At 45.2% G+C, this 25,297-nt stretch overlaps 1 protein-coding gene across 12 annotated transcripts in view; it reads left to right on the top strand.

The window, feature by feature from the left end:
- The window catches only part of LOC128325300 (uncharacterized), an 82,514-nt gene that overhangs the window by 36,412 nt on the left and 20,805 nt on the right, over nt 1–25,297 (top strand). The window contains exons 1-6 of one of the 12 annotated variants that reach the window (XM_053250941.1): nt 1,932–1,962; nt 2,230–2,348; nt 4,126–4,235; nt 9,653–9,774; nt 13,727–13,896; nt 22,881–23,002. In XM_053250941.1, coding sequence (XP_053106916.1) covers nt 9,694–9,774; nt 13,727–13,896; nt 22,881–23,002 — 373 coding nt within the window. In that variant the 5' untranslated portion in view covers nt 1,932–1,962; nt 2,230–2,348; nt 4,126–4,235; nt 9,653–9,693. Of the gene's footprint in view, nt 1–1,893; nt 2,139–2,229; nt 2,349–4,125; nt 4,236–9,652; nt 9,775–13,726; nt 13,897–15,156; nt 15,712–17,987; nt 18,141–19,033; nt 19,056–22,880; nt 23,003–25,297 lie in introns of those variants that run through there. The other 11 variants (XM_053250947.1, XM_053250939.1, XM_053250940.1 and 8 more) reach the window with 11 other exon arrangements.

Raw genomic sequence — 25,297 nt, 5'->3', positions numbered from 1 at the left:
ACACATGCGTTGGGGGGGAGGAATGGAAGAAATCTCTTAGTGTATACAAATGCTTCCAGTCTAGGACATGAGGTTTTGAAGGCAACATTGTGTTCCTTCCCATGGAGCTCCAAAACTCACAAACACTTACTCTCCCTCCCTCCCTTGGCTCGAAGGAAAACACAGAGGCGTGCAATGTGAATCTGCACAAAGAGAAAACCCGAGAGAGCAGAGGAGAGGGGCTGCTTCCCTCATGCTGTGAGTACCCCGAGAGCTGGAAGCTCTGTGTGGGAAAGCTCCAGGTGCTGATTTAAGTTTCCACATTAACATGATAAGAGCAAGTCACGCCTATGATGCAAATGCTGTAGAAAGCTGCCCAGAGGTAAAGAGTGGATCTCTCTCTTTTCTGCTCTTTGAAAGTTTTTGGAGGGGGGAGATCCAGGGAGGAGAGAGAATTTGCAGTCTGCAAAGGGCTTTCCTTGCAGAAAAGGAGCATTTCCTTGCCATCCTAGAATCTCCTCAGTGAGACTGCAAGCTATAAAAGGGAGGAAGACTTCCTTCAGAAAATGGAGGTCCTGCCCCAATGAAGAGAACAGAAAGGAACAGAAACTCTGCCAAAGAAATGCAAGGAGGCCATAAGGGATGCAAAGAGAGAGTTTGGGGAGCATAGAGCTAGAAGGGGGCTGCCAACACAAAGGTGATGGTGCAGGAAGGCTGACAAACGCTGGGGACTTGTGTGTGTTGGGGTTGTGGGGCGGAGAAATAGAAAGCCGAGGCTGATGGCTAATTAAGCAGAAGTGTGTGTGTTGACTTCAACAGAGCCAGATCACAGAGGGTGTTTTAATTACAATACTAAACCCTTGGGGAAAAGGGATGTGTGGCCATTGGCCACAAGCAAAACATGGAAGCATGTTAACCTTCACAAAAGAAAACTCCAAGCAGAGAGGGGAAGGGTTGCTTCCCTAATGTTACAAGTCTAATTCCAAGTGGCTTCGCTGGCCAGATAGTCCGAGAGCAGGAAGCCCTGTCTGTCAAGGCTCATGGGAATGCCTGTTAGAGGGAACACTGCTGGGCAGGCTTCAACAGTGCTCCTTATTATAATAATAGGAGGGTTTATAAGCATATCCCTGTTTTCATCTGTGAAATGTATGCATTATATCACAGGAAAAGGTTGAAGTTTAATCTAGAAATTGGATTGTTAAACATAGCATTTCTGTTCCGAAGGCTTCCTGTAAATCAGTGTTCTTCATTGTAAGGCCTGGGGGCCAGTGGCAGCCCCCATCAACCCCTAACTGTGGCCCGGTTGTTTATTCGGCCTGTGTGAAGCTTTGGCCAAAGCTGAATACTCTGCACAGTCCCCTGGCACCATGCAAAGATGCCCATTCTCACTGTGCAGTACTGCACTTTGCCTAGCACTGGGGATGAAGCAGTGTTCCTTTAAGGGAACACAGCCCTCTTGAGTCCCTCCACCATCTTGAAAGGCATCCATGAAGTGCTGGGATGGGAAGTGCAACCCTTCCTGGTGCTTTCCTTCTAGAGCACCTAAGAGAGGGCTTAGTCTCTCTTAAATGGCCCTTCCAGCACTGAGAAAAAGCACGGTACTGGGCAGAGGTCAGCACAGTGGGAAATGGCTCTCGCAGTGAATATTTGTTTTAAACCAAATATTGGTAAAATATTTTCCCCGCTTGAGAAATAGTGGAAATCACTGCTATTTGTGGAGAATATTGTCCTCCCTTAAAAAAACCAAAAAAACCTTCTTCCCTTCCTCATTCCTATTCAAGTCACATTTGTTACAAGGAGCTTGAATCCTGCTGAGCATGACAGGTTTAGCCAAAGATGATGACACAATGAGAATGGGTAAGTTCTATCATGCTGTGACCTTCAAAGAACACTTATGTCACAGAAAGCATATGCCGAGGTATTATTGCTAAGAGGTTCCATGATGCTGGTCCTGTGAGACATTGTTCTCTAGATCACTGTGAAGTAAGTCCCCTTTTCTTGTCAAGAGGATGTCTAGTGCAAAGGTATGGTGTTGGTACCTGTTCTGACTATAGGGAATCAGAACAATTTAAAAAGTCAAGCAAGTATTTTTGACTCTGCACATGAACTGGATATCATTAAATGTCAAGGAAGACCCTAGGCTGCCTCCATCCCACTTTGTACGTACATATGGTGTTATACAATTAGGTTGCATTTCAGTTGTCCTTGCTTTGCTATCAGCATCTGTATTAGAATGTCTTAATGTTGCAGAACTGGAATAGGTGGCCCAGAAACTAGCTTACTGCCTGCTTTGCGGATCCTATGATCTTGGAATGAAGATAACATGGATAAAGTAGAAATTGTTTGCAGCCTTTCCGCTTCCTAATAATGTAGGTATTAAGAAGACCTAGTTTTATTTTCCTTCTAGATTTTAAACTCAGAACTTGTCAATTTGCTTTTTTCTTGAAAGATTCTGCGAACAGGTGGACTACTTGCATAACTGGAAAGAACAGGTCAACACCTAAGCAACAAATGCGATACAAGAATAAGCAAGTGGCCTTAGCTTGCTTTAAAATTTGTTTAAACACTTATAGTAATATCTATATGTTTTATCCCAGTTGATAAGCCTTTTGTGATGGCAAGAAGAAACTGTATGTTGTTTTTTTAAAAATAGTTACTTCAGTTCAAGAATATATAAAGCATATTGTAGTGAACATATTGTGCAATGTTAGACATTTGTACAGGTGTGCAAGAGCTCCGTTGCGGAAGTGTAAGAATTGTACAACTTGACACAATGTTTGTTTATGCTTGTGTAACACCACTCTTGCCCAACTGGGCAAATGTTATGTTCCACCGTGTGCATAACACTGTGCAGTATATCAGCCAGTTTCAGCAATCTTGTCATTACTATGAGCTCCTATGCTCGGGCAAACTATTACTAGCTGCAAGCCTGATAGAAAACTGAATAATCTAATCTTGCACAGAAGCTATGTGAGAGCAGGTTGCATATCTGGTATCTCAATGCACTTTTCAAAAAAGCAAATTCATTTTCAGGATAGAAAGATAACCCATTGCAAAAAATCAAAACATGCAGCCTTGCAACTTCAAATTCCTTCTCAGTTTCTCCTCTGCCTGTTGAAACAGGGATCACAGTAAGGCTGCAATTTTATGTGCAGTTAGGAGGAGGCCCATTAAACACAGCAGGATTTACTTCTGAGTACAGATGCATAAGCAGTGCAAGGAAAAGCCTTTAGAGCAATCGTGAGGATCAAAGTAAGTCATAGTTTCCATGCAACTGTGACCTCATGAGAAACAGCAACGTAGCAATAGCATATCATTTTCCTCCCATTGGTTGAATGTTTCCTGCTATATTCCTCATATTTTCCCTTCTCTGAATGATGGTTCTAATATTTGAAAGTTAACCTGCATTAACCTGCCACATTTCTGTATGCTTGTCTTAAACCATGTATTTTTTGTAGAAAAAGTGAGCCTTAATACCTCCTACTGGATGTCTTTCACACTGGGCTTTTAAAGCCCTTTAACTCGCATCTCCTCCGGAATGGAGGTGCTGCATTCAGATGATGGCCAGATAGATTTATTTATTTATTTATTTATTTATTTGATTTGATTTGATTTGATTTGATTTGATTTGATTTATATACTGCCCTTCCAAAAATGGCTCAGGGCGGTTTACCCTGAAGTCCCTGTGAGTTATTGGGGAGCACTTCACACGCAGTTCAGGTTTTTCACTGCGCATTAGAGTGTAGCCCGATCTATATCCGGGGTTAAAAAAAATCCACTTTTTGTGTCTCTTTTTTGGACAACTTCAAGTTCGTAGTAAAGCCTCCCTATAAACCCGAGGTACAGCCTGCTGTGTATGAAAGTCCCTGGCGGGGGGTGGGGGGAGAATTCTGTAATATCAAGGAATTTCCTACGTAATTAAATGCTTCACAGAAAGTAGACAGAGCAAAAGTTGAACATTTCTTTTTGAAAAAGAAAAAGACTAGCTATACCACAATTATCAGAAGATGATAGAAACTGGATGGGTCAGCCAATCAAGAAGCAGGTATTAAGTCCTTAAAGGGCAATAGATCTCTATGACTCCTCTATTAGCATTAAGCACTTCCAGACATTAGGTTGAAGGTAAGATCTTCCTTTGTGTTCCAGATAAGCTATTAGAAGTCTGCTCTCAGCAAGCTGCAGTGAGAGAGAAGCTCCACCCTCAGGCTTCCTGCCCCAAAGCCCTTCACAAGCAGCTGCCAATTCCCATATGCAAAGCAAGTATCTTTTCCATCACCCTCTAGTGCAGCGGGGAAGTAACTTGCCTAGGGAGCAAGAGGTTGCCGGTTTAAATCCCCGCTGGTATGTTTTCCAGACTATGGGAAACTCCTATATTGCTCAGCAATGAAACAGGAAGATGCTGGAAGGCATCATCTCATACTGAGTGGGAGATGGCAATGGTAAACCCCTCTTGTATTCTGCCAAAGAAAACCACAGGGCTCTGTGGTCGCCAGGAGCTGACACTGACTTGATGGCACAACTTTACTTTACTAGTCCAAGGAGGATGGGTCTTCCCATTATATCAGTTGTGGACCCAGTCGAACGGCGGCCTGGGTCCGGCCCCACTCGGCAGCCCCCCTCCAGTTATGCCCCGTGCGCGTGGCTCGGGTTCCGGAGCCCCAAGCGAACTCTCTGCTTGTTATTTCAGGGAAAGTGAAAGTATTCCGTTTTCTTGGAGAAAGGAAAATACGTGCTGTGCTTTCTGCCTGAAATAACAAGCAGAGAGTTTGCTCTGGGCTCCTCTGGAGTGTGCCTGCCAACACTAGAGATTTGCCAGGATAGGATCTGGTTTCTGCCTGGTATTTCTGTAATGCAGTCACTTAGCTGCACTAAACAGTGCACACCTAAAAACACTGTTACTGGGTGCCCATAAGTATACTGCTGGAAATACTCTCTGCCATGGGTTCCCAACCTGTGGTCTTGCAGATGTTGCTGAATTGCAGTTGTGGCTGGGGTTGATGGGAGCTGTAGTTCAACAAGATCTAGAAGAGGACAGGTTGGGAACCCCTGCTCTGTGCTAAACACTGCAGGCAGTATTTCTTTTTCTGTTCACACATCCCCTTGCTCCCTTACTAGAAGGCTCCTGGTTTGCATATTCAGTTGGTTGTCCCTTTGGCAGTATGGTCCCCACCCCTTTCCCTTTCCAGGTGCATCACGGTGTAGAATCCACTGCTCTACTGGTTGGAAGGGGAGTATTTGAGGACAAGTGCCTTTGTGATCCACTGCTTTAATCTCTCAAATACTAGTTGTTGGAGTCCTACCCAGAGACACTCCACTGTCTTTTTTGACAGCTGGTTCAGGGGCTCCACTTCAGCTGCCCAATGAGGACACGAGTTTACCTTTTCCGTAAATGCTGTATCCTGTTATACTAGTTGGTGGTGGCCAGTGTTCCTTGTAATAGGGATTCCCAGATGTTGATGACTAGCATCTCCAGCGGCAATGGCCAGTTATAAGGCCCTTTCTCATGATTCTTGAGAAGGGCTGGGAGGGTGCGCAGTGAGGAAGGCTAGACAAACTTATCTCTCCGCAGATGACCGCTCCTCCATTGCTGGGTGTCATGATCCTCCATGGCCCAGACAGCACAGAGGGCCGGGGGCCAGGATCAGTGTTCCCTGTAAAAGGAATTCCCACATGTTGTAGACTACAACTCCCAGCATCCTTAGCGGCAATGGCCTTTGGCCAGGGATCATGGGAGTTGTAGTCACCAACATCTGGGAATCCCTGTTACGAGGAACACTGGCCAAGACGTGTTGTCTCGGCCCTTAGAAATCCCATGCACAGTGCATTTTGGGGATCTAGCCCCCAGCAGTGGCCAGGAGCCTGCTAATGTGTTACATTAGCAGGCTCCTGGCCACTGCTGGGGGGTGGATCCCCCAAATGGTGCTGTGTTTGCACCACAGAGTGCTGAAACAGGAGCTCTTCACCCAGGTAAAGGGCGCGCTTGCACCCTTAACCCTGGCTGAGTGGTGGGTTTCCTAAGCAAGTTTGCTGCCAAGGTGCCGCCGGCAGCCACATGGCTGCTGGCAGTTCTCATGCACAGCCAAGACCGGGCTTGGTTGCCTTAGCCTGCCTGGTCTTAGCTGCATGTGAGAACAGCCTCATGGTCAACTACATCTGGGAATCCCTGTTACAGAGAACACTGGTGATGGCATGTTTTGAATGGCTGCAGCCTTTCTGCATCTGGCTGTAGTCCTTCAGCTGTATGCATGTGTCCTGTGTATGCCACCTGGTGCTGGTTTCATTTTCTCAGGGCTCACTTTCATATTCCTCTCTCTGCAACACAGCAAGAATGAATGTGATTTGTTGCCATGCTCTTTTTCTGCTTCTGTTTCATTTTCATCTTCTCCTACGATTAGGGTGTCAACTACAATTATCTTCACACCAGGCGAGACTTCAAGTGACGGGTTTTGTTTCCTTTAAAACACTTTGGATGCAAGTGAGATGTCTGTGGGAAGGTATAGCCACCTAGTCTGGTCAGGAGGTATAGCAAATGTAGTCAATTTGCTTGATTGCTCAGCTAGCTTTAAATGCCAGAAACCATTTATGTCAGGGTTATTTAACCTTGGCCCCCCAGATGTTGTTGGACTACAACTCCCAGAATCCTCAGCTGCAATGACTTTTGCTTGGGGATTGTGGAAGTTGTAGTCCAACAACATCTGGGGGCCCAAGGTTAAAAACCCTGATTTATATAACAAACTGTAAATATTTAGGCTCTGGAGAGATCCAGTGGAATATCAACACTGGTAAGCAACAGATAATAGCATCTCTTGTGTGTGTTGGAAGTGAAGGACTATGCGCTGTCTCTTGTCTCAATGACACAGGAGGACAGACTAGTGAGTCAGAGGGCTAGAGGGTCAAGACATTGGTCATTCCTTCTCTACTGCTCTGACACTATCCCTTTAGAATGTAGATTGCTACTCTCAGGGGACTTCTTTCCTTCCAGCCACTTCCTTCCTCTCTTCTCTTCCTGTTCTTTCTACCTTGCAACATGCAAGCTCCTCTCCCTGCACCATGTGTGCAGAGATGCAGAATCCATCTGCATCCAGCTAGCTAGCTAGATTAGAGATCCTAACTCCACACTTTCTGGCTCCAAGTTACTTTACTCTCAGCATACACGCATGCCTAACTAAATTCCGCTGTGTTGTGCCCCTGTGCACTCTGCTATAATGAAAAAGGGATTCTCTTACCAGAGAGAATTCCCAACAGTGTGATGGTTTTGATTTGTGGCCAAAGCAGCCTGAATTTGCCTGATGGCTTCTTTACTACTAGCATCTCCATGGAGTGTTTGTGTCTTCTGCTGTAATGATATCCCTGTTCTGCAAGCTGGTCAATTCTTTGCAAACAGATTCATTTATTGCCACTGGAATTTTGCTATGTGGCAAGCAAACTGGGTCTACTAATAGATCTAGTTGTAGCTCTCAATCTAAAAAGCCATCTCCTTTGAAAACATGCATATTGTTCTTCAGTGTTGTTTCCCCTGTCTATATTTTGGGAACGTTCTGTATGGCACAGCTACAACTCTAGTGCCGGACCCTTATCAAGTGCATTGCTTGGGTGACTGTCTTACCCCAAAGAGGAGGTTGTCCCCTTTTCCACAGCAAATGTAAGTGGATATGTTTTGTTGTTTATTTATTTGATTTTTATACCGCCCTTCCGAAATGGCTCAGGGCGGTTTGGGGAATGTATTTGTGTCAGATTGCACTTTCCTGCTGTGTTCATGATGCTCTTACTGTACATGATCACGGAGCAGCTGCTTTCCCTAATAACTGTACTAGACCCTAATTCAGTCTGGGGAATCAAACCGCATGATGCCCCACTGTTAAACTGAAATCTCGCAGGTCGTTGGCCCAATAACATTGTTGCAGAGAGTCCTGTGGCTGCTGATTAGGGATGTGCATAAAGCATTTCATGCACATCTGGGGTGGCAGCAAGTGGGCACTTTAAACAGAGGGAGGCAGGTATACCTGCCCCACTGTTGCTCCTCCTCCACCCCCCACTACCCCACTGCAGCGCTGTCCATAACAAATAGCCCTGCTGTCTGTTCTTACAAGCGAAGCTGTACAGGGGCTTCCTGTTTGGGAACAGGAAGTTTCCTGTTCCCAGCAACCCACAGGCATTATCATCACGTGAATGGTGTCTGTGCATGCGCGGATGCCATCTTGAGTGTTCAGCAGTATTGCTGAGGGAAGCCCATTGAGCCCTTGCCGAAATGTTTTGGCCGGGAGAACTCAGTCATTTTGGCACCTTGAATCAGGCGCCGAAATGCTTCGTGCACATCCCTACTGCTGATGTACCCAGAGTTGGGATACAGGTTAGAGCCAAGGGAGATTGCCATGACCTCCATATCCTCAGCACTGTCTGTGGAGTGTGCCCCCTCCTGAATTTTTCTAAGTACATTCCTCTCGCCTTTTATCAAACACAGTCCAGACATGGTTCATTTCTCTACAATGTGCACATTGCTAGCCAAATGTAGGACAGTTTGCCTTTTTGTGTTCATGCTAACTGCGACAGTAGATGCCACTCATACCAGGTGCAGGAACCTGTTTCATTTGTTCCTGCTTTGATCTGATCACGTGCACAACAAGAGATTGTTCCACTCTCCAGGTTTTAGCCTGATTTTGGAGGCCTCTGTTGCCTGAGCTATATCCAGGCATTTATTGTCTAAGATCATTGTCTCAGAGGAGCTGTTCTTCCAACCCGTGATTCAGTACTCCAAACATAATGCAGCCTCTTGTAGGTCCCCAAGATCACATGTGCTTGCTAAAGTTGTCAGCACTGTGACTTTGCATTCTAATATTTCTCCTTCCCGCTGATTTCGTTTAAATCATTTTTATCTCTCTACTGTTTCATTGCACTTTGGAGCATAGCTGCCTTCAAGCTGACAATGTTGAGGGCAGCTTCATACTGGCACATATCCAGGGTGTGGGAACAATGAGGCAAAGAGGGAATGAGCATCCCTGGGCTGCCGGGTTCTGGGGGTGGTTGCCAAAGCACCCCTCCTTGCTTCATCCCACAACCAGCTGGTGAAGGAAGCACTTGCCACGGGTTGCGCCCCTCTGCTACCCAGCCGGTGCTTTGTTCCAGCACTGGCTGGCTGGGTGGCTTCTTTCCCTGCCTCATGACCCAGCCATGCAAATGGCCCATGCGCATGCCTGGTGGCCTCCAAAATGGCCGCTGTGAGATCAGAGAGGGAGGAAATGGCTCGTGGGAGACCAGGGGGAGGCCGGTGTCAAGAGGAGGAACTGCCAGAGACCCACTCATGGCTGCAGCAGCACCCAGCAAAGCCTTGGAGGTGGTAAGTCCACCATTTTAAAAAAACACCCCAAAATCTAGCCCTGCCCAGGCGGTTTCAGCTTAACCTCAAGATTGAACCGGTTTGCACTTCCCTAATTCTCTGTAATTGGGGACATAAAGTATGAAGAGGACTTCTGTATCAGCATCCTTGTTCATAAGGATTTGTGGACATAAAACCAGAGAGTTTTATGACTAAATGGATATTCAGATATTCATGGCCAACCAGGTTCTTTACTGTACAATGTCTATAACATAAAATATTGCATCACATTCCTTAGTGCATCAAATTCACTCTTGCTACTCATTCTTCCTTTCTTTCCAAATTTTATTTTCTTTACAGAAAAGAAGAACCCTGTTTTTCCCAGGGAATGAGCAATAAACATGGCCCAGAGAGCACTGATGAAACTTGATGTGCTGGAGAAGTTTGAGAAGAAAATACTAAAAAAATATGCAATGATTGATGTAAGTGTACATGCAATGAAAAATACTATAATTCAGACATGCAGTTTCAGAAACCGGAGATGAAGGGGCCCTTCAGTTTTCTATTTTGTCTGAATTCGGCCTAAGCTTATGTGTGGGTCCTCACCATATGTAGAACATCACGTCCAACCCAGCCTGCATCTATGTACCTGTATGGGCAATCTGCCACAAAAAGAATATGGACAAGATAATGCAGTGCTTACACATGTACAGTGCTTCCCACATACACCATGGGGTGACACATGATGTTCTCCTGTGATGAGAGGTGTGCACAACCCTGACATTCATTTATTTGCCCTACTGCTTGTGGAACCTATGCAGGAAATGGCTCTAGGGAAAGAAGATAAGTTGTAGAAGGAACAAAGAGGGTATTTTTTTCATTACATCTGATGGTATTTGTGAATGAACCAGTCAGTATAGCCCAGTTCACATATTTCTGGTTTGGGGAGAGGGGGTTGTTGTTTTGCTTTTGTCTTTACAGATCTCTGCATATACACATTTGGTTCCACACTGCTGCCTTGTGAGACCCTGGGTCTGAAAGGCGGAGTATGACATATTTCAGATAAATAAAATAATGTAGGACTTCCCTGCTGTAACTGAAGGCCAATTCCATATTGGAAAGATGCTTGTGCAGGGCCTTGCCAAATGTTGAAATTTGACCAGAATACTTCCCCCTACATATTCTGCAGGTGTATGGGGTCTAAACCTCGCTGCCGGCCAAATCAAGTTATAGATGCACAATACATATATTTCTCATTCTGTGAGAATGTGCTGTGTTGTTTTTTTTAAAGTACTTCTATGTTTCCATTGCTGAATGCCTAAAGAGCTGAAGAAAGACCTGAACATGGACACACGAACAGATCTGAACATGGAGTTCAGGTCATTTAGTCCTCACACTTGCTGTACTGATAGGGAACATGTCTGCACCATTCGTGTGTAAAGAAGAGGAGGGGATGAGGCCCAAATTTTTACAATAGATATGTACAGGAGGACCCAGTCCCTTCCCCTCTCTTATCTTGCAGTGCTGCATTGCTTCATGTACTTCTCTGCCCCAGCCTGACATAGTTGTAGCATTGAAGCAAGGATGTGAGAATAATCTCTGCAGTGGGGAAACTGTGGGGAGGTAATGTGGAGGAAAGGGGAGGGTTCAGCTCACACGCCTTAGCCGTTATCGTGTTACACTGAGAGGCGCTTCACACGATTGCCGTGAAGCGCCTCAATGTAGCACAGTGTCCCTGCGGTGGCTGTTGCTGGTGTTTCTTTTGTGGTTTGTGTTTTAGATTGCGAGCCCTTTAGGGACAGGGCGGATGGACTCCCATACTATGCAGCATGCCCCCATTCCAAAAGAGGGATGACCTCACTGCTTCTGACCCTGTCTGCAGCCCAGTTTCACTACTTCCAAGAGCAGGGCTACTCTGTGGCTACTAAGGAGAGAATCATCACACTTCTGATGCTACTGCAGAAGTATGATGACGATACACTCTTTGGTAGCACTTACGACGTTCCTCCTGAGGAGTGCAGAATGCCCTCCCTAGTAGCCATGGGGCAGCCCCACCATCAGAAGTGGTGCAGGCAGGCTGCAGAGTGGCTTGGAAGCAGCAGGCTTGCCCCTTTCTTGAACTGGTGGGTCTCTGCACCGTGTGGGGGTCAGAACCAATTTCCTCATACATTTTGCTATCTAAGCCACTTTGAGGATTTGGTTGTTGTTGATAAACCGAATATAAATATTTTTCGCCCTAATGTGTGAAAGGGACAGCTTTCTTGTAAAAATTAGTGAACAGGGCAGATACATGAACAACAATTTATTTTTATTTGTGAACAGGGCAGATATATGAACAACAATATGGCTGCCTCATATCTCTTCTGGTTTTTAGGATGCAACTGAAAACTTGCACTATGGCAGTATAGAACAGAACCAAAAAGAGAGAGAGAGAGAGGATGTTTACTACAGAGATAGTAACTGATGTCAAGATGCTTTCTGCACATACAACTCACTTCTTTTCCTTCCTTTCTAGATAAATGAGGAATAAGAATACAGTTTAAGTTCTTAGAAAAGTATTTCTGAGTAAAATTATCTATGGCAAAAGTCAAGGTCACTCATTTCTAAAAATATTAAAGAACACATACTTTTTAGTGATTCCATTGGCTTGAAGTTTCATTCCAAAGACACTTCCCACTAACCTGCACATATTGCATTTTGCACGGACAGTCCTGCTACTCTCTCCTCTTCCTCCCTTGCCTGTCTGGAGGAGGCCTCCCAGACCCCCTATTTGGATTCCGCTCCCCACCCCCCGGCCGGCAGGGGACCTGACCTTGGACCAGAAGTCCGGTCCAAAGAGCACCACTGACAAAATGTATATATTTTTTTAAAAAAATTCCTTCTGATAGCCTTATGAAGCTAGTTTTGTGTGAAAACACTTCCACATATGGTGTGGATAAAAAGGATAAGAAACAAGAGCAATTTGAATTGGTTAGAGAAAAAGAAAGCAGTCTCTCTGGAGCTACAGGAGTGTTACTGTTGATGATGCCTTGGGATTAAGGCTGCCTACCTGTTTAATATATTCTCAGTCCATATAATAGTAAGCTAACAGATATTAAAACACCATAGGCCTCTATTGCTCATTCCTCTCCAGGAAACTGATCCAGTAAAGATATCCTGGAACGCCCAGCTCCTTGGGAAACTGCAGAATATGCAACACTTCTGGCTTCTGGCCATCTATTCCTTTGGAAGACAAGACGCTGTTAATGGACCAGGGTTGTTCCTTGATGTTTCTTCAATGAGAATGAATCAGGGCCTTGTTGGAGGGAGAAAGGGGGGCAATTACCCTGGAGGGAGAGGGCATGCAAAAGCATGGTTCAGTATTTGAAATGATCAGATCAATCCCTTCATTCAAGGCAGTAAAACTACCCCGTTAAAATATAACCCAGATTAAGAATTATTTCAGTATTTTGGTTTCCCTGCACACTCCATTGACTGGACCGTTGATTTTAGTGATCCTGTCCAATGGTGGTCCTGTCCTTTGTTTTGCACATTTAAGCAACATATTGAAATCAATATAAATTGTTTTTGTTAAGATTATATGCATATCTAGCATTTTTTTCAGAGAGAAAAAATTAAGGATGCAGTGGCTAACACAGAGTGCAACTCACTGCCTAAAGGGAAGCACTTACACACTGTGTACCTTAATCAAGAGGCAGTCCTCACAGCCCCACTGGTGGGGCTGCTGCATGCACAATAAAGTGCACATAATTGCTGCGATGCTGCCACCATAGTGCCGTGAAGCATTGTTCCTAGACTTCTTGCCATTTGGGGAAGTAGTCAGTATACCAGACTATAACTTCAGTTGGTTCAGAATGCGGCAGCCAGGTTGGTCTCTGGGTCATCTCGGAGAGACCAAATTACATCTCTGCTGATGGAGTTACACTGGCTGCCTATAGGCTTCTGGGCAAAATACAAAGTGCTAGTTATAACTTATAAAGCCCAAAATGGCTTACGCCCTGGGTATTTGAGAGAATGTCTTCTTCATTATGAGCCTCACCGTCCATTGCAGTAATCTGTGGAGGTCCGTCTCCAGTTGCCACCAGTTCGTCTGGTGGCCACGCAGAGATGGGCCTTCTCGGTTGCTGCCCCAGGACTATGGAATGCGCTCCCTATTGAGATACGATCCTCCCCATCTCTGACAATATTTTAAAACCCATCTTTTTACTCAGGCTTTTCAGCTTCTTGATGATGTATAGGTTTTTAATTCCATGACTGATTTTTTATTTGTTAGTTTTAATTGTTTTTGTGTGTGTGTTATATGTGTTTTTAACTGTTTTATCATTGTGAACCACCCAGAGACATGAGTTTGGGGTGGTATAAAAGTGTAATAAACAAACAAACAAATTAATAAGTCATTGGACGTTGTGTCTGCTGTTTCTTTGTTTTTAACAGAGCCAAACTCTTGAGAGGGTACAGTTCAGTCCATTTGTTAAAAAACCACTGACATTTGAATTTAGACTGGATCATGATGTGCATAGGGTTAGAAGAGCAAGTACGCCTGCAGTTCCATATACTCAGCGGGCTACAGAGAATCATCGGAGCTCAGTTCAATCAACAGAAAGGTGGGAGCTCTTCTGTCTAGTTTGAACTGTTATTTACAGCATGGTTTGCTTTATTGTTAATTTGCTTTAATCACATTTACATTTTCAGAAGCATACAGCTAATTTAAGGATGGGGCTACTAAAGATTAGTCATTTATTTAGAGAATTCATATAAAGGACATGTTCAGACATCACAGAACTATGGTTTGCTATAATGGAACCATGATTTATTTTATTATAACTATCACATGAACCTGGATTGGGATTACAGGTGTTTACCAAATCTTGGTTTATTTTACCATCTAATGATTTGTTATGGTCCCATCCCTTCCCCTTACCTCCTATGATCTAGGCGAGAGAGAGAGAGAGAGACACACACACACACACACACACACACACACACACACACACAATGAGGTTATTCACACAGGTGTGCAAAACCAGGCTCAGGGAACCCAGCCCGGTTTTGCACACATGTGTGAACCACCAGGATTGGGCTCGATCCCAGAAGTTACACGGCAGCAAATCCACCTATGTAGCTACTCTTGAAAATGAGGTTAAGGGAGTAAGCACTCCCTTAACCCTGTTTTCTTGATTGTTTGGTGAGCAGCCGCTTCTGCCACACTGTGGGGAGCCTGGGAAGGGGGGATCCCCATGATGCACTGCACACTTGTGCTAACTGGGCAAAGAGGCACCTTTTTAACGTGGTGGTTCTCTTTATTTAGCGTAGGGAGAGTAGCTGGCCCTATCCACCCCCAGCACAGTACCCCTCCAGTGACTGTAGCGGGCATCTGTCTTCAGTTTCTTTTTAGATTATGAGCCCTTTGGGGACAGGGAGCCATCTTATTTATTTATTATTTCACTATGTTGTAAACCGTTTTGGAAACTTTTGTTGAAAAGCAGTATATCAATATTTGGTGGTGGTGGTGGTGCATCATTGTATTTCCAGGGGCTGGGACAACACATCCTGGCCTCCGACCCTCCCCGCCGCCTCGACATGCAGGGAATCGTTTGGGTGCATGGGGAGTGTGCCCAGCAATACCGGCTTGATCATCTTCGGGGAAGGTAAGTTTAACCTGCCTTGCCTGCAGACCGACCTTTAGCCCTTCTCCCTGAATGTGAGAAGAGGCTCTATGAATCCCAGAGCCAACCATGCCACTTAGAAACCTACAAGGTTTCTTAGAAGGGGAGGGGGGGCGCAGAATGTATTTTAAAGAAAAGCTGTGCTGTAAGTCCAGGGGGCTGGTGGGGTGCTCCTTATGAAGTGAAGAGGAATGACTTTTCAGGGAGCATGGGATGCTACAGTGTAGGGAGGTAGTGGGAAAGTTTCCTTATGAAAGTTTCCCTTTGCTAATGCTACTCGGGATTTCAGCCCAATGTCACAAAACACTTCAGATCTTGTGAATACATATTTCTATTGCTATTTGTCCTTTATAAAAACACCCTCACAGTCCAGGCCAAAACAAAGTTTGTGAGTATGTATTTGATCTTCTTTTGTGCAACAATCATGCATAAATGCAGCTTTCAGGATCTAAGTGGTTGTACTGAATTTCGCCCATTATAGAAGTGTTCATAGCTTTTCTTGGCTCTGCAATCTGAAGAAGCAACTTTTTTTTCAGATCGGGCCACTTTGTAGTAAGATTTTCCTCTATGGTTGGAACAGGTGTCCTGATTTGTCTTCCCATTCCGAGTTGTACAGGGCTATATCCAGGAGCTATGAATGGTGTGGATCTGTGGCACAGGAGAGCGATATGTGAATCATCCAGACACAAAGTGTTCTTAGCAGTCTGTACTACCCCTGGTCTTTCTGCTTCTCAATTTGCCTGAGGGTAGTGGGTAGGTATATTATTAAAGTTAAATGATGTACAAAAGAGCTTGAATTATGCTGCTGTAAACTGGAGTGTGTTGTCTGTTACCAGCTCTTCTGGAATGCTAAAATGGGCAAAAGTGTTCTTCAATTATGTAGTGATGCTATGGCACATAGATTCAGGCAAGGAAAATATCTCAATATATCTGGAAAAATAATCTATGGTGACCAAATATGTCAACCTTGAAATTCACAGAGGTCTGCTGCAAGTCTCTTCCAAGGTCTAGCTGGCAAGAGTGTGGTAATTAAAGGCTCTTTTCAGTGAGTTGGGCTATTCCTTCCACAGTAATCACAGAATAAGACCTTGGTCTTTATGTCATTTCCAACACTGGGCCACCATACTGTCTGCTTGGCACACTCATGGCATTCACCAAGGGCATCACCCTGATGCCCTTAGTGAATAAGGCCTAGGATTTCCTTCCTCATAGTTTGAGGCACGACAATACAATTTCCTTTTGTTCTTACTCCATCTGATTCACTTAAGCTGGCCATGTTCACCAAAGTATTATTTCTTAGGTAGCTCTGAAATGTCATTGATATGTTCAGTCTGCCCAGTCCTGATGTACTGTAAGACTTCTTGAAGTTCTAGATCATTCCAAGTAGCTTCTCCTTCTGATCTGAAGAAACCACATCAGAAGTTTCTGTGAAAATGTGTACTGCATCAGTGCAAGCTTGCACTTCCTCCTTTTAATTATAGAAATCTTCCTGTTGTGTGGGTCGTCATGATAAGGTATCTGCAAGTATCAGCTTTTACCCTGGAACATATTCAGCTGTTGGGTTGAACCTCCTCATTCTTCTCAAAAGATGTTGACAGTGCAGTGGTGCGTGATCCAAATCTTTCACACTGTGCTAGGCTTAGACTTTTTTGCACTCAAAGCAAAGTGAAAAAAGACACTGCTAACAATAGCACATTCTTATGCAGGTTAGAGACAAGAAACACTCTTTGAGGTGATTCACACGATTGCCCTGGGTGGGCGAGGAGGGCGTGGGGAGAAGGCTGCTTTCAGCTTACCTTCCCCCCAGACAGCCAAACAGATTCTCTTCAGTGTGCCTCCCACATGCCCACATAGGCAGCCCTGCTCCATGCAGCTCCATGAAGCATGGAGCAGGGTGGAGGGATCTGGGGCCAGAACTACTTGTTCCAGCCTCCAGGCATCCCTTAATTCAATTGTCAACAATCTGGCTACCCAGAAGGGAAGTCCAGGAAGATAGTCCACAATACAAACTGGGCTGCAGAAACGTAACACGGCTCAGAATAGTTCTTTATATCAGGCTCAGGCTGAAAGCTGTCGACACAAGGGTTGACAAATGTGGTCTTCCAGCAGCTAACAGAAAGCTGCTGACGTGCTTTATAGTCCAAGCTGATAACTCTCAGCTGGCAGGGATTGAAGGCTTATCAGCCCTCTGCAAGGGGCACTTACTCCTCCTGATAGTTTCCAGCTGTGCTCTCCACCTTGTGACACGCCGTTGCTGTGGAGTCAGGGGGGTTGCCCGCACAGCTCATCCTCCAGTCTGTCCGTCGCTGTCTCTGCTGCCCCAGACTGCTGTGCCTGCTTCGAAACATCAGCCGGACCTTCCTCAGCCGTCTCTTGGGAACTGACAGCTGGGCTCTGCCCCTCAGGCACCCCTGCATCGGCTGAAAGGCTATCAGCCTCCCCTTCCTCCTCGCTATCTGAGATCGAGGGCGTGACAGCAATGTGTGGCACACACATTGCATGGAGGATTTCCCCATCAGACAAGTGCTCTATGTGCCCATCTCTGTGACTCCTTGGGCTGCATGCAGCCCGAGGAATCACACAACACCCACTAGTTGGCTGTGGAGGCTTTCCCCTTAGGGCAGGGTGGGCAACGCCACCCGCCAAAAATGTCCAAAGAAACTAATAAAAATGGTCCGAAACCAATAATAATTGTCAGCCATTCTGTCTTCTGCCACCATTTTAGGTCTGACTGACTCAGTCACTGCAGCCCTGAACTTCCCTGCCTGTAGCTTGCAAGCCTGCAGTGTTGACATATAGTGGGCGCTGGTAGTAAAATTCCTTAAACACTTATAAGAGCCGACGAAACAGTTTCAAATAACAGTGCTCATAAGGCAGGAGCCAACCCCATGGCTTGCCTTTATTGTCAAAAGATGCACTGAATTCAAATAGCCCTATCAAGAAGACATCATACTGATTGACTGCTCCCTCTGACTAGCAATCAGTGTGGCAGGGGGCAGTCCTAGTCTTCTGAAGGAAGAGAGTGGCAATCACCATTTGGTTGACTCTTGGACAGTGTGCTGAGAGAAGAGCTTGCTGAGAGACCATTTATTTTGTTTATTTAGCCTCAGATTATGTGAATTAAGTTTATGTAATTGTCAGATTATGTAAGTTATGTAATTATTAGCAGCAATTACAGCACGGTAGGTAGCAATGTGTGTTTGGGCACCTTTGAGGAACTAATCGACACAAAACAAAACGTGTAGGTAGCCCCCTGCCCCTCTCCTCCGGTCTGTACCTGAAGCGATCACTTTGCCCTACCACATGAAAGGGCCACCCCTGCTACATGCATGCTTTCTTTGCACTTTTATTATCATGAACTTGCAATAATTACTAATTTCCTGCTAGGTCTGCCATGATTTAAAAAACATCATTTCACAAATTGGGAATCTAATCTTCCCATAGTTGCAGTCTGCAGATATTTCCTATCATCATTTGGACAGTTTTATTTATAAAACATGAGGGGTAGCTTAGAAGCTTTTTACACCCGCCTCCCTAGTTACGCACTCTGGGGCCCTGCCAAGCCACACACCCCACCCCTGCCTTCTCCACATTCACTCAGCCCACCAATTTCTTTGTGTGGGACAGTGGAATAGGCATGGCCCCTCCCACCCCTGGAAAGAGCAAGCTGCAAATGTGAGAAATAATTATTTCTCACCTCATGTGAGTACTATGTGGAAATAACAACTTGACTTCATTTGTGGAGGGTTTTGGTGGGTTTTATGTTTGTTTGTTTTTAGCATTTTTAAATATACCAAAGCTGCAGAGCCAGACAGATGGTTTTCTAGGCATTCAGGGTTACAATTAAAAAGAGAGAAGGAAATGATAGATAAATATTTTAAAACTCTCTGTTAGGCATTTCTGAAATAGTAAAAAGTGGCAGGTGGGCCAGGCTTCTGCATAGGCCTCACTGAAGCCTGAAGCTCTCCAGGCAGGCCTTGGAGATCGGCAGGAGCAGACAGTCAAGAAAGGGTTAACTTTCCTCCCAGCCCTATTGGTTCTCCTGGAGTCTTGTGCTCCTCCCACGCTTGGAGTTTGTATGGAACTGCAGAGCCCAGGTAGCTGGCTGTTGGATTAAGGGTCTCCCTGCAACCAAGAAGGAAAGTAAAACATTTGCTGTTTGAAAGTAAACCCTTTGCTGTTTGCTTGGTGTGTGTATGTGTGATTTGTTCCCCTTGGTCAAGCTACCATTTTGCTCGCTCCCACCCCCACCCCCATGAACTGTGTGTGTGTTGCACATGGGAGAGAAGTCCCATCATGTGTTTGTGTGTGTTTGTGAGAGAGAGAATTCTTAACCTTTAAAAAACAACCAACAAAACATTTTCAAAGTATGCCAAAACTATTCTAGTGCAAACTTGTAAGAAAAATCCTCCCCATAAATATACCTTTTTGTGAGGAAATTAGTTAGTGCAAAAGTATTAAAAGCTTTGAAAAGAATGTGGGGGGATGCTCTGACAAAATGGATCTGTTTTTGTTTCTGCCTTTTATTCCTGAAGTTACACTGGTTTATAGCTCTAATCTGGTCTCTCTGTGTGTTGCTTTCTCCCCCCCCCTCCCCGCGCTTATTAACAATATTTATATGCTGCTTTTTTAGCAACAGAGTTTTCACAACGGCTTAAATAGCAAAATATGAGAAAATTGTTATCTTAACATGTTTCCCCTTTTAAACATTACTACTTTATTTTATTTTGCTTTGTGCTTGTAGCATGCTCCCCCACCAAAAGTCTATTTTTGTACACTTGCTTCAAAATAAGGCTTTGCAGATCAGTTCACAAGAAACTCACTTTTAAATTGCACATAAAATGGTTGTCTTTAAATTCTGCAAAATTGGGATAACTCCAAATATGACACAGCTCTCTGCCTCAAGGAGCTTACAATGTATATTTAAACAGTGGAGTGGGGGTGGTAGGCTACCACTGATAATAGTGTGGCAACAAAGGGAGAGAGCAACATTTCTTTCTCTCATGACATCCTCTAACCTTCTGGACCTGCTTCTTTGACCAAGACTGTCTTAATAGCCTTGGGAAAGTCCCTTTATCCCCTCTGAGAGCTTATACTCTCCCCAGACTTCAGGCACTTCCAACTTTCTGGTGTGTTTCTTCAAAGACTTTGTTGTGATGTTTGTAGACAGTGAAGGTGAAGGGTGCCTGGCATAGACAAACGGGCTCAAGTAATTTTCTCATCTGCAGAACAAGACTGAAGGCAAAAAGCCTTTCTTGGGAGAGTTCACAGATCTCCATGGGGAGGGGTGGGCAGTATGAGCAACATTCTGCTGCAGTGCATAATTCCCCAAACAGCTGTGATAGGACAGGCAGGAGGCATCTGGCATGCATGGAACTGGATGGGCAGATGTAGATTCTGCTGACCAATTCCTCTCACTTTGGAATTTACTTAATGAAGGCGACTGGTTCTGTGAGGCTGAACTCCTGTCCATAAAAGGATGACCTTCCCATCGTCCTGCAGTCCCTCTGAATGGAACAACAAAAATGCCAAGAACTTAAAACTGAGTACTTGCAAATGGAGGAGTGAAGGGGAACAGGTCACAAGAATCCCCAAGCTGAGTGATTAGCAAAGAGAGGTTTGAGGAACTGTGTGGATCTCTTTGAGTGGAACAAAACATGCATGTGTATGAATGGATGAAGTGTGTGTGTGTGTGTGTGCTCTCATGAGCATGGATGTGCATCTACATGTGCAGATAGAATTTTGGTTTATGTGTATGCTCATGGGACTGTGTGCACACATGTCTGTAGCTGTGACAAGGTCTCCGAGAACATGAGCACACAGCCCTGTATACAGACAAAGTGTGTGTCATAGTGAGAATGTGGGAAAATCCATGCACAGTCAGACATGTACTCATGGCATGTTTTTATAACTGTCTGAAAATGGGTGTCCTTGAGTGCAGAGGCTCTTACAGGTATGTTCCTTGGAATGACATAGCCACCTAGTGGCGCAGTGGGGAAGTAACTTGCCTAGGGTTGCTGGTTCGATTCCCCGCTGCTATGTTTCCCAGACTCCTATATCTGGCAGCTGTGATATAGGAAGATGCTGAAAGGCATCATCTCATACTGTGTGGGAGGAGGCAATGGTAATCGCCTCCTGTATTCTATCAAAGAAAACCACATGGCTCTGTGGTCGCCAGGAGTCGACACCGACTCGATGGCACAACTTTACCTTTTCCTTCCTATATGCCCACATGAGTTAGTGTTGTTGTGTTTTGTTTTTTTGCTCCACCCCTGCACCACCCACTTTGGCTCTGCCCACCTGCCTGGCGCCCACCCAGTCACCAGCCGCCACTGCTAGTTGGGTTAAGGGTGCAAGAGCACCCTTAACCTCGGATAAAAGCCAGGTTGATTAAGGGGGGTAGGTGGGCAGAGAGCAGAGGGATCTGTGAGGATCCTGCCACTTCTCACGACCAGCCTAACTCTGCCTGGGGCAGCCCAGGCAGAGCTAGGCTGATCGTGAGAACAGCCTCATTCTCTTGCTCTCCGTGCACCCAGAAATCTGTTCTTGCCATGACTGCTTTATTTTATTTATTAATTAATTTGATTTCTATACCGCCCTTCCAAAAATGGCTCAGGGTGGTTTACTCAGAGAAATAATAAATAAATAAGATGGATCCCTGTCCCCAAAGGGCTCACAATCTAAAAGAAACATCAGATAGACACCAGCAACAGTCACTGGAGGTACTGTGTTGGGGTGGGGGGGATTGCACCATAGTTAGGCTGTCCCTCTTCAGGGTCCTCAGAACTGGTTTTACAAGAAAACTGCAACATATCTTAGGGCCAGCCAGTTTACATTCAGCAGAAGGAAGTGTTAACACCAGGAGGGGTTTTTGTTTGTTTGTTTGTTTGTTTTAAACCTAAGTCCCCAGTTGTTGTAGGAGTACAACTCCCATCATTCCCAGCCACAATGGCTGAAGCATCTGGGGACTCAAGTTTAGGAATCACTGAGTAAAGCCTTTCCTGGACTATAATGTTATGTTGCCGGTTGGAGATCACCCACTTAAAAAAAACACACACCAAACTTCTTTGCACATATAAAACTAGGATGTCAGGAAAAAGGATTCAGCCAGGGGCAAAGCTAAAATAGAGTGGATAGGTTTAAAGAACCCAGCACACCCATCTCCTGGGAGCCACCTGACTAGAGCCCCAGGATGGCCCCCTGAGGCAATGAGGAATGAGCTCCCGAGGGCTCACACGGGCCCTCTGGGGCTCTGGCCGTGCCCCCTTGTGGTGATGTCACGCACAAGGGGTCATGGCCTTGACTCCGGAGGGCCCACGCGAACCCTCCAGGACTCATTCCCATGAATTTCCCCATGAAATTCCCATGAATTTTCGGTTCTCTCCTTCCACACTAGGCTTGATCCTGCAGATGACTGTACAAATGCTATGGAAAGAAAGAAAGGGAAATCTTATTGCATAGTGGTGGGCATAGGGGAGGGGAGCTGGTCTTGTGTTAGCAAGCACGAATTGTCCCCTTGCAAATCAGGGTCCACACTGGTTTGCATTTGGATGGGTGACACATGTGAGCACTGTAAAATATTCCTCTTAGGAGAGGAGGTCATAGCTCAGTGGAAAAGAATCTGCATAAGAAGGTCCTCATGGCATCTCAGGTAGGGCTGACAGACTACTTTGTGTTTTCCCACAACAGAGGTGCAAATCCAGAGAGGACATTGGCATCCACACGTAATGTGTTTAGTATATTTGTATATTATATATGCTCTTCAGAAAATAATTTCATGAACACCAAAAAAATGAATTAAAACCATTTACCCGAAAAGGTGACAAAATGTCGCAATTACATTTTGCTGCCTTTCCTACCAATTCAATAATGTTCAGCCATCCACTGGTCCCGAGTGTAGTTTTTAATTGTGATCATTTTAGTACTTGTAGGCCTAAATCTGCATCAGCACGACAACTAACTCAACAGAATCGCTTTAACAAACCTGCTGTGAGGCCATTTAGTGCTCCAGCCAACATGAAATGTATACCAAGTGATCAGAAAGGTACACATTATTCTTATCTATTTATTTCGTGTTAAATACAGTGGCTGACATCCTGACTAAATCACTTGATGGAAATCCTGATGCAATTAAGTAGTCTTTTAAAGTGACTCCTGAATAGTACTATTGAGCAACTTAGTCTGGGCATCAGCTAGTGTCTAGATGTCTGCCTCTCCATGATCATGCAGCTAATTGTGGTATCTGAATTCATGGTCTATTCATTATCCTGCAGTATCCACTTTTTTAAATGCAAGTTTCTAGTCTTCAGGACTGAAGAAGACTAGCAAATTCTGCTGAATTTGCACATTCTAGAAGTTATCTAGGCAAAGTAAAACTTCCTAGAACTAGTTCAGATTTATTTCAGCCTGCAGCTGAACATACAGGAACACTGGGGCAGCAGTGAGAATGCATCTGCCCCGACATCACTCAAGGATGTGCCAATGCAATTATGGCTCATCCTTTAATCTTGGGTGAGGGGTGAACATCCAAATAACCTCTCTACACATGCTAGAAAACAGCTGTCTAGGAAGTGTAGAGGGGTGCTTCAGATGATCACCCCTCAAAGACAACTAAAGGACATGCCACGACTGCGTTGGCACATCCTTGAATGATGTCGGGGGAGGGGTGTTCAAGTGATGTGCATGGAACGGTTTGGTGCTCCATTCTAGGAGCACTGAACCGGTTCCAGCAACTGGCATTCAAATCGGAGGGGGTGGTGGGCTCACTTTAAGGGGCAGGGAAGTTGCTGCCTACCTGCCAGTGCCCACCCTACCTCTTTTCTCCTGCTGGCACTCCTCTAAAAAGTGGGTGTGTGGGGCTGCAGTGTACCTCCTTACAGCCGGGACCAGCGTTACTATGTAAATAGCTGACGCACATGCGCGTGTGTGCCATGTGCATGTGTGTTAGCCATTTGCATGGTGACACATTTCTGGCTGCAAGGAGGCATACTGCAGTCCCGCGTGCCTGCTTTTTGGAAGAGCACCAGTGGGGTAAAAGGGGCAGGCCCGGGGCTGACAGGTAGGCAGCACCTTCCCTGCCCCTTAAAGTGACCCCCCCGCTGCCATCCTGGGAGTGCACGGAACTGGTTCTGTGCACACTAGGGGTGTGCAATTCGGATTTTTGGGTGATTCGGCTCGGACCCGAGCCGAATCACCCCCGTTCTGTTTTGTGCCCGAATCTGGGTCACCCGAATCACCCTTGATTCGGTTCGGATTCAGATTTAATCCGAATCCGAATCCGAATCGATTCGGGGGGGTAAAAAGGGGCCCAGGGGCAAAATTTTGGGGTGGGGTGGTAGTGCCCAATGGGTAGAGTCTACCACCCCAATTTCAGGGGGATTGGGCAAAGTCCTGATTTTTTGTGAATTTTTAAAGTTTTAGTGACTTTGGGGCAGTTCGGGGGCATAGCATGGGATTTGGGCAAAAGGAGTGGGGTGGGGTGGTAGTGCCTAATGGGTGCAGGCTACCACCCCAATTTCAGGGGGATTGGGCAAAGGGCTGATTTTTGGTAAATTTCTGAAAATTTCATGTCTTTGGGGCATATTGGGGCAGAAAGTGGGGGCTGGGGCAGAATAGTGGGGTGGGGTGGTAGTGCCTAATGGGTGGATGCTACCACCCCAATTTCAGGGGGTTTGGACAAAGGGGTGATTTTTTGAGAATTTTTGAAGTTTTGGTGACTTTGGGGCAGTTTGGGGGCAGAAAGTGGATCTGCCCCAAAATAGTGGGGTGGGGTGGTAGTGCCTAATGGGTGGAGGCTACCACACCAATTTCAGGGGGATTGGGCAGAGGGCTGATTTTTTGAGAATTTTTGAAGTTTGGGTGTCTTTGGGGCAGATTGGGGGCAGAAAGTGGATCTGCCCCAAAGGAGTGGGGTGGGCTGGTAGATAGTGCCTGATGGCTGGAGGCTACCACCCATCCCCAATTTAAGAGTGATTGGGCAGAGGGGTGAATTATGGTGAATTTATTTGTATGAGGTTTGTCTTCATAAGGTGAAGTGTGCTAAATTGATTACTTCCTCATATTATTCATAGTAAAGGAAAGTGTGAAAAAGTGAAAGTGGGGTCATGAGAGTTGTTTAATTGAAAAAAATCTCATTTGCTATGATAGAATGAGAATTCACACCTCAGAAGTTTCTGAAAACTTCTGAGGTGTGAATTCTCATTCTATCATAGCAAATGAGATTTTTTTCAATTAAACAACTCTCATGACCCCACTTTCACTTTTTCACACTTTCCTTTACTATGAATAATATGAGGAAGTAATCAATTTAGCACACTTCACCTTATGAAGACAAACCTCA

The sequence above is a fragment of the Hemicordylus capensis genome, chromosome 4 (assembly GCF_027244095.1).
Source record: "Hemicordylus capensis ecotype Gifberg chromosome 4, rHemCap1.1.pri, whole genome shotgun sequence".
Lineage (NCBI taxonomy): Eukaryota > Metazoa > Chordata > Lepidosauria > Squamata > Cordylidae > Hemicordylus > Hemicordylus capensis.
The sequence above is the reverse complement of the archived record's forward strand: the minus strand, read 5'-3'. Positions and strand labels throughout refer to the sequence as shown.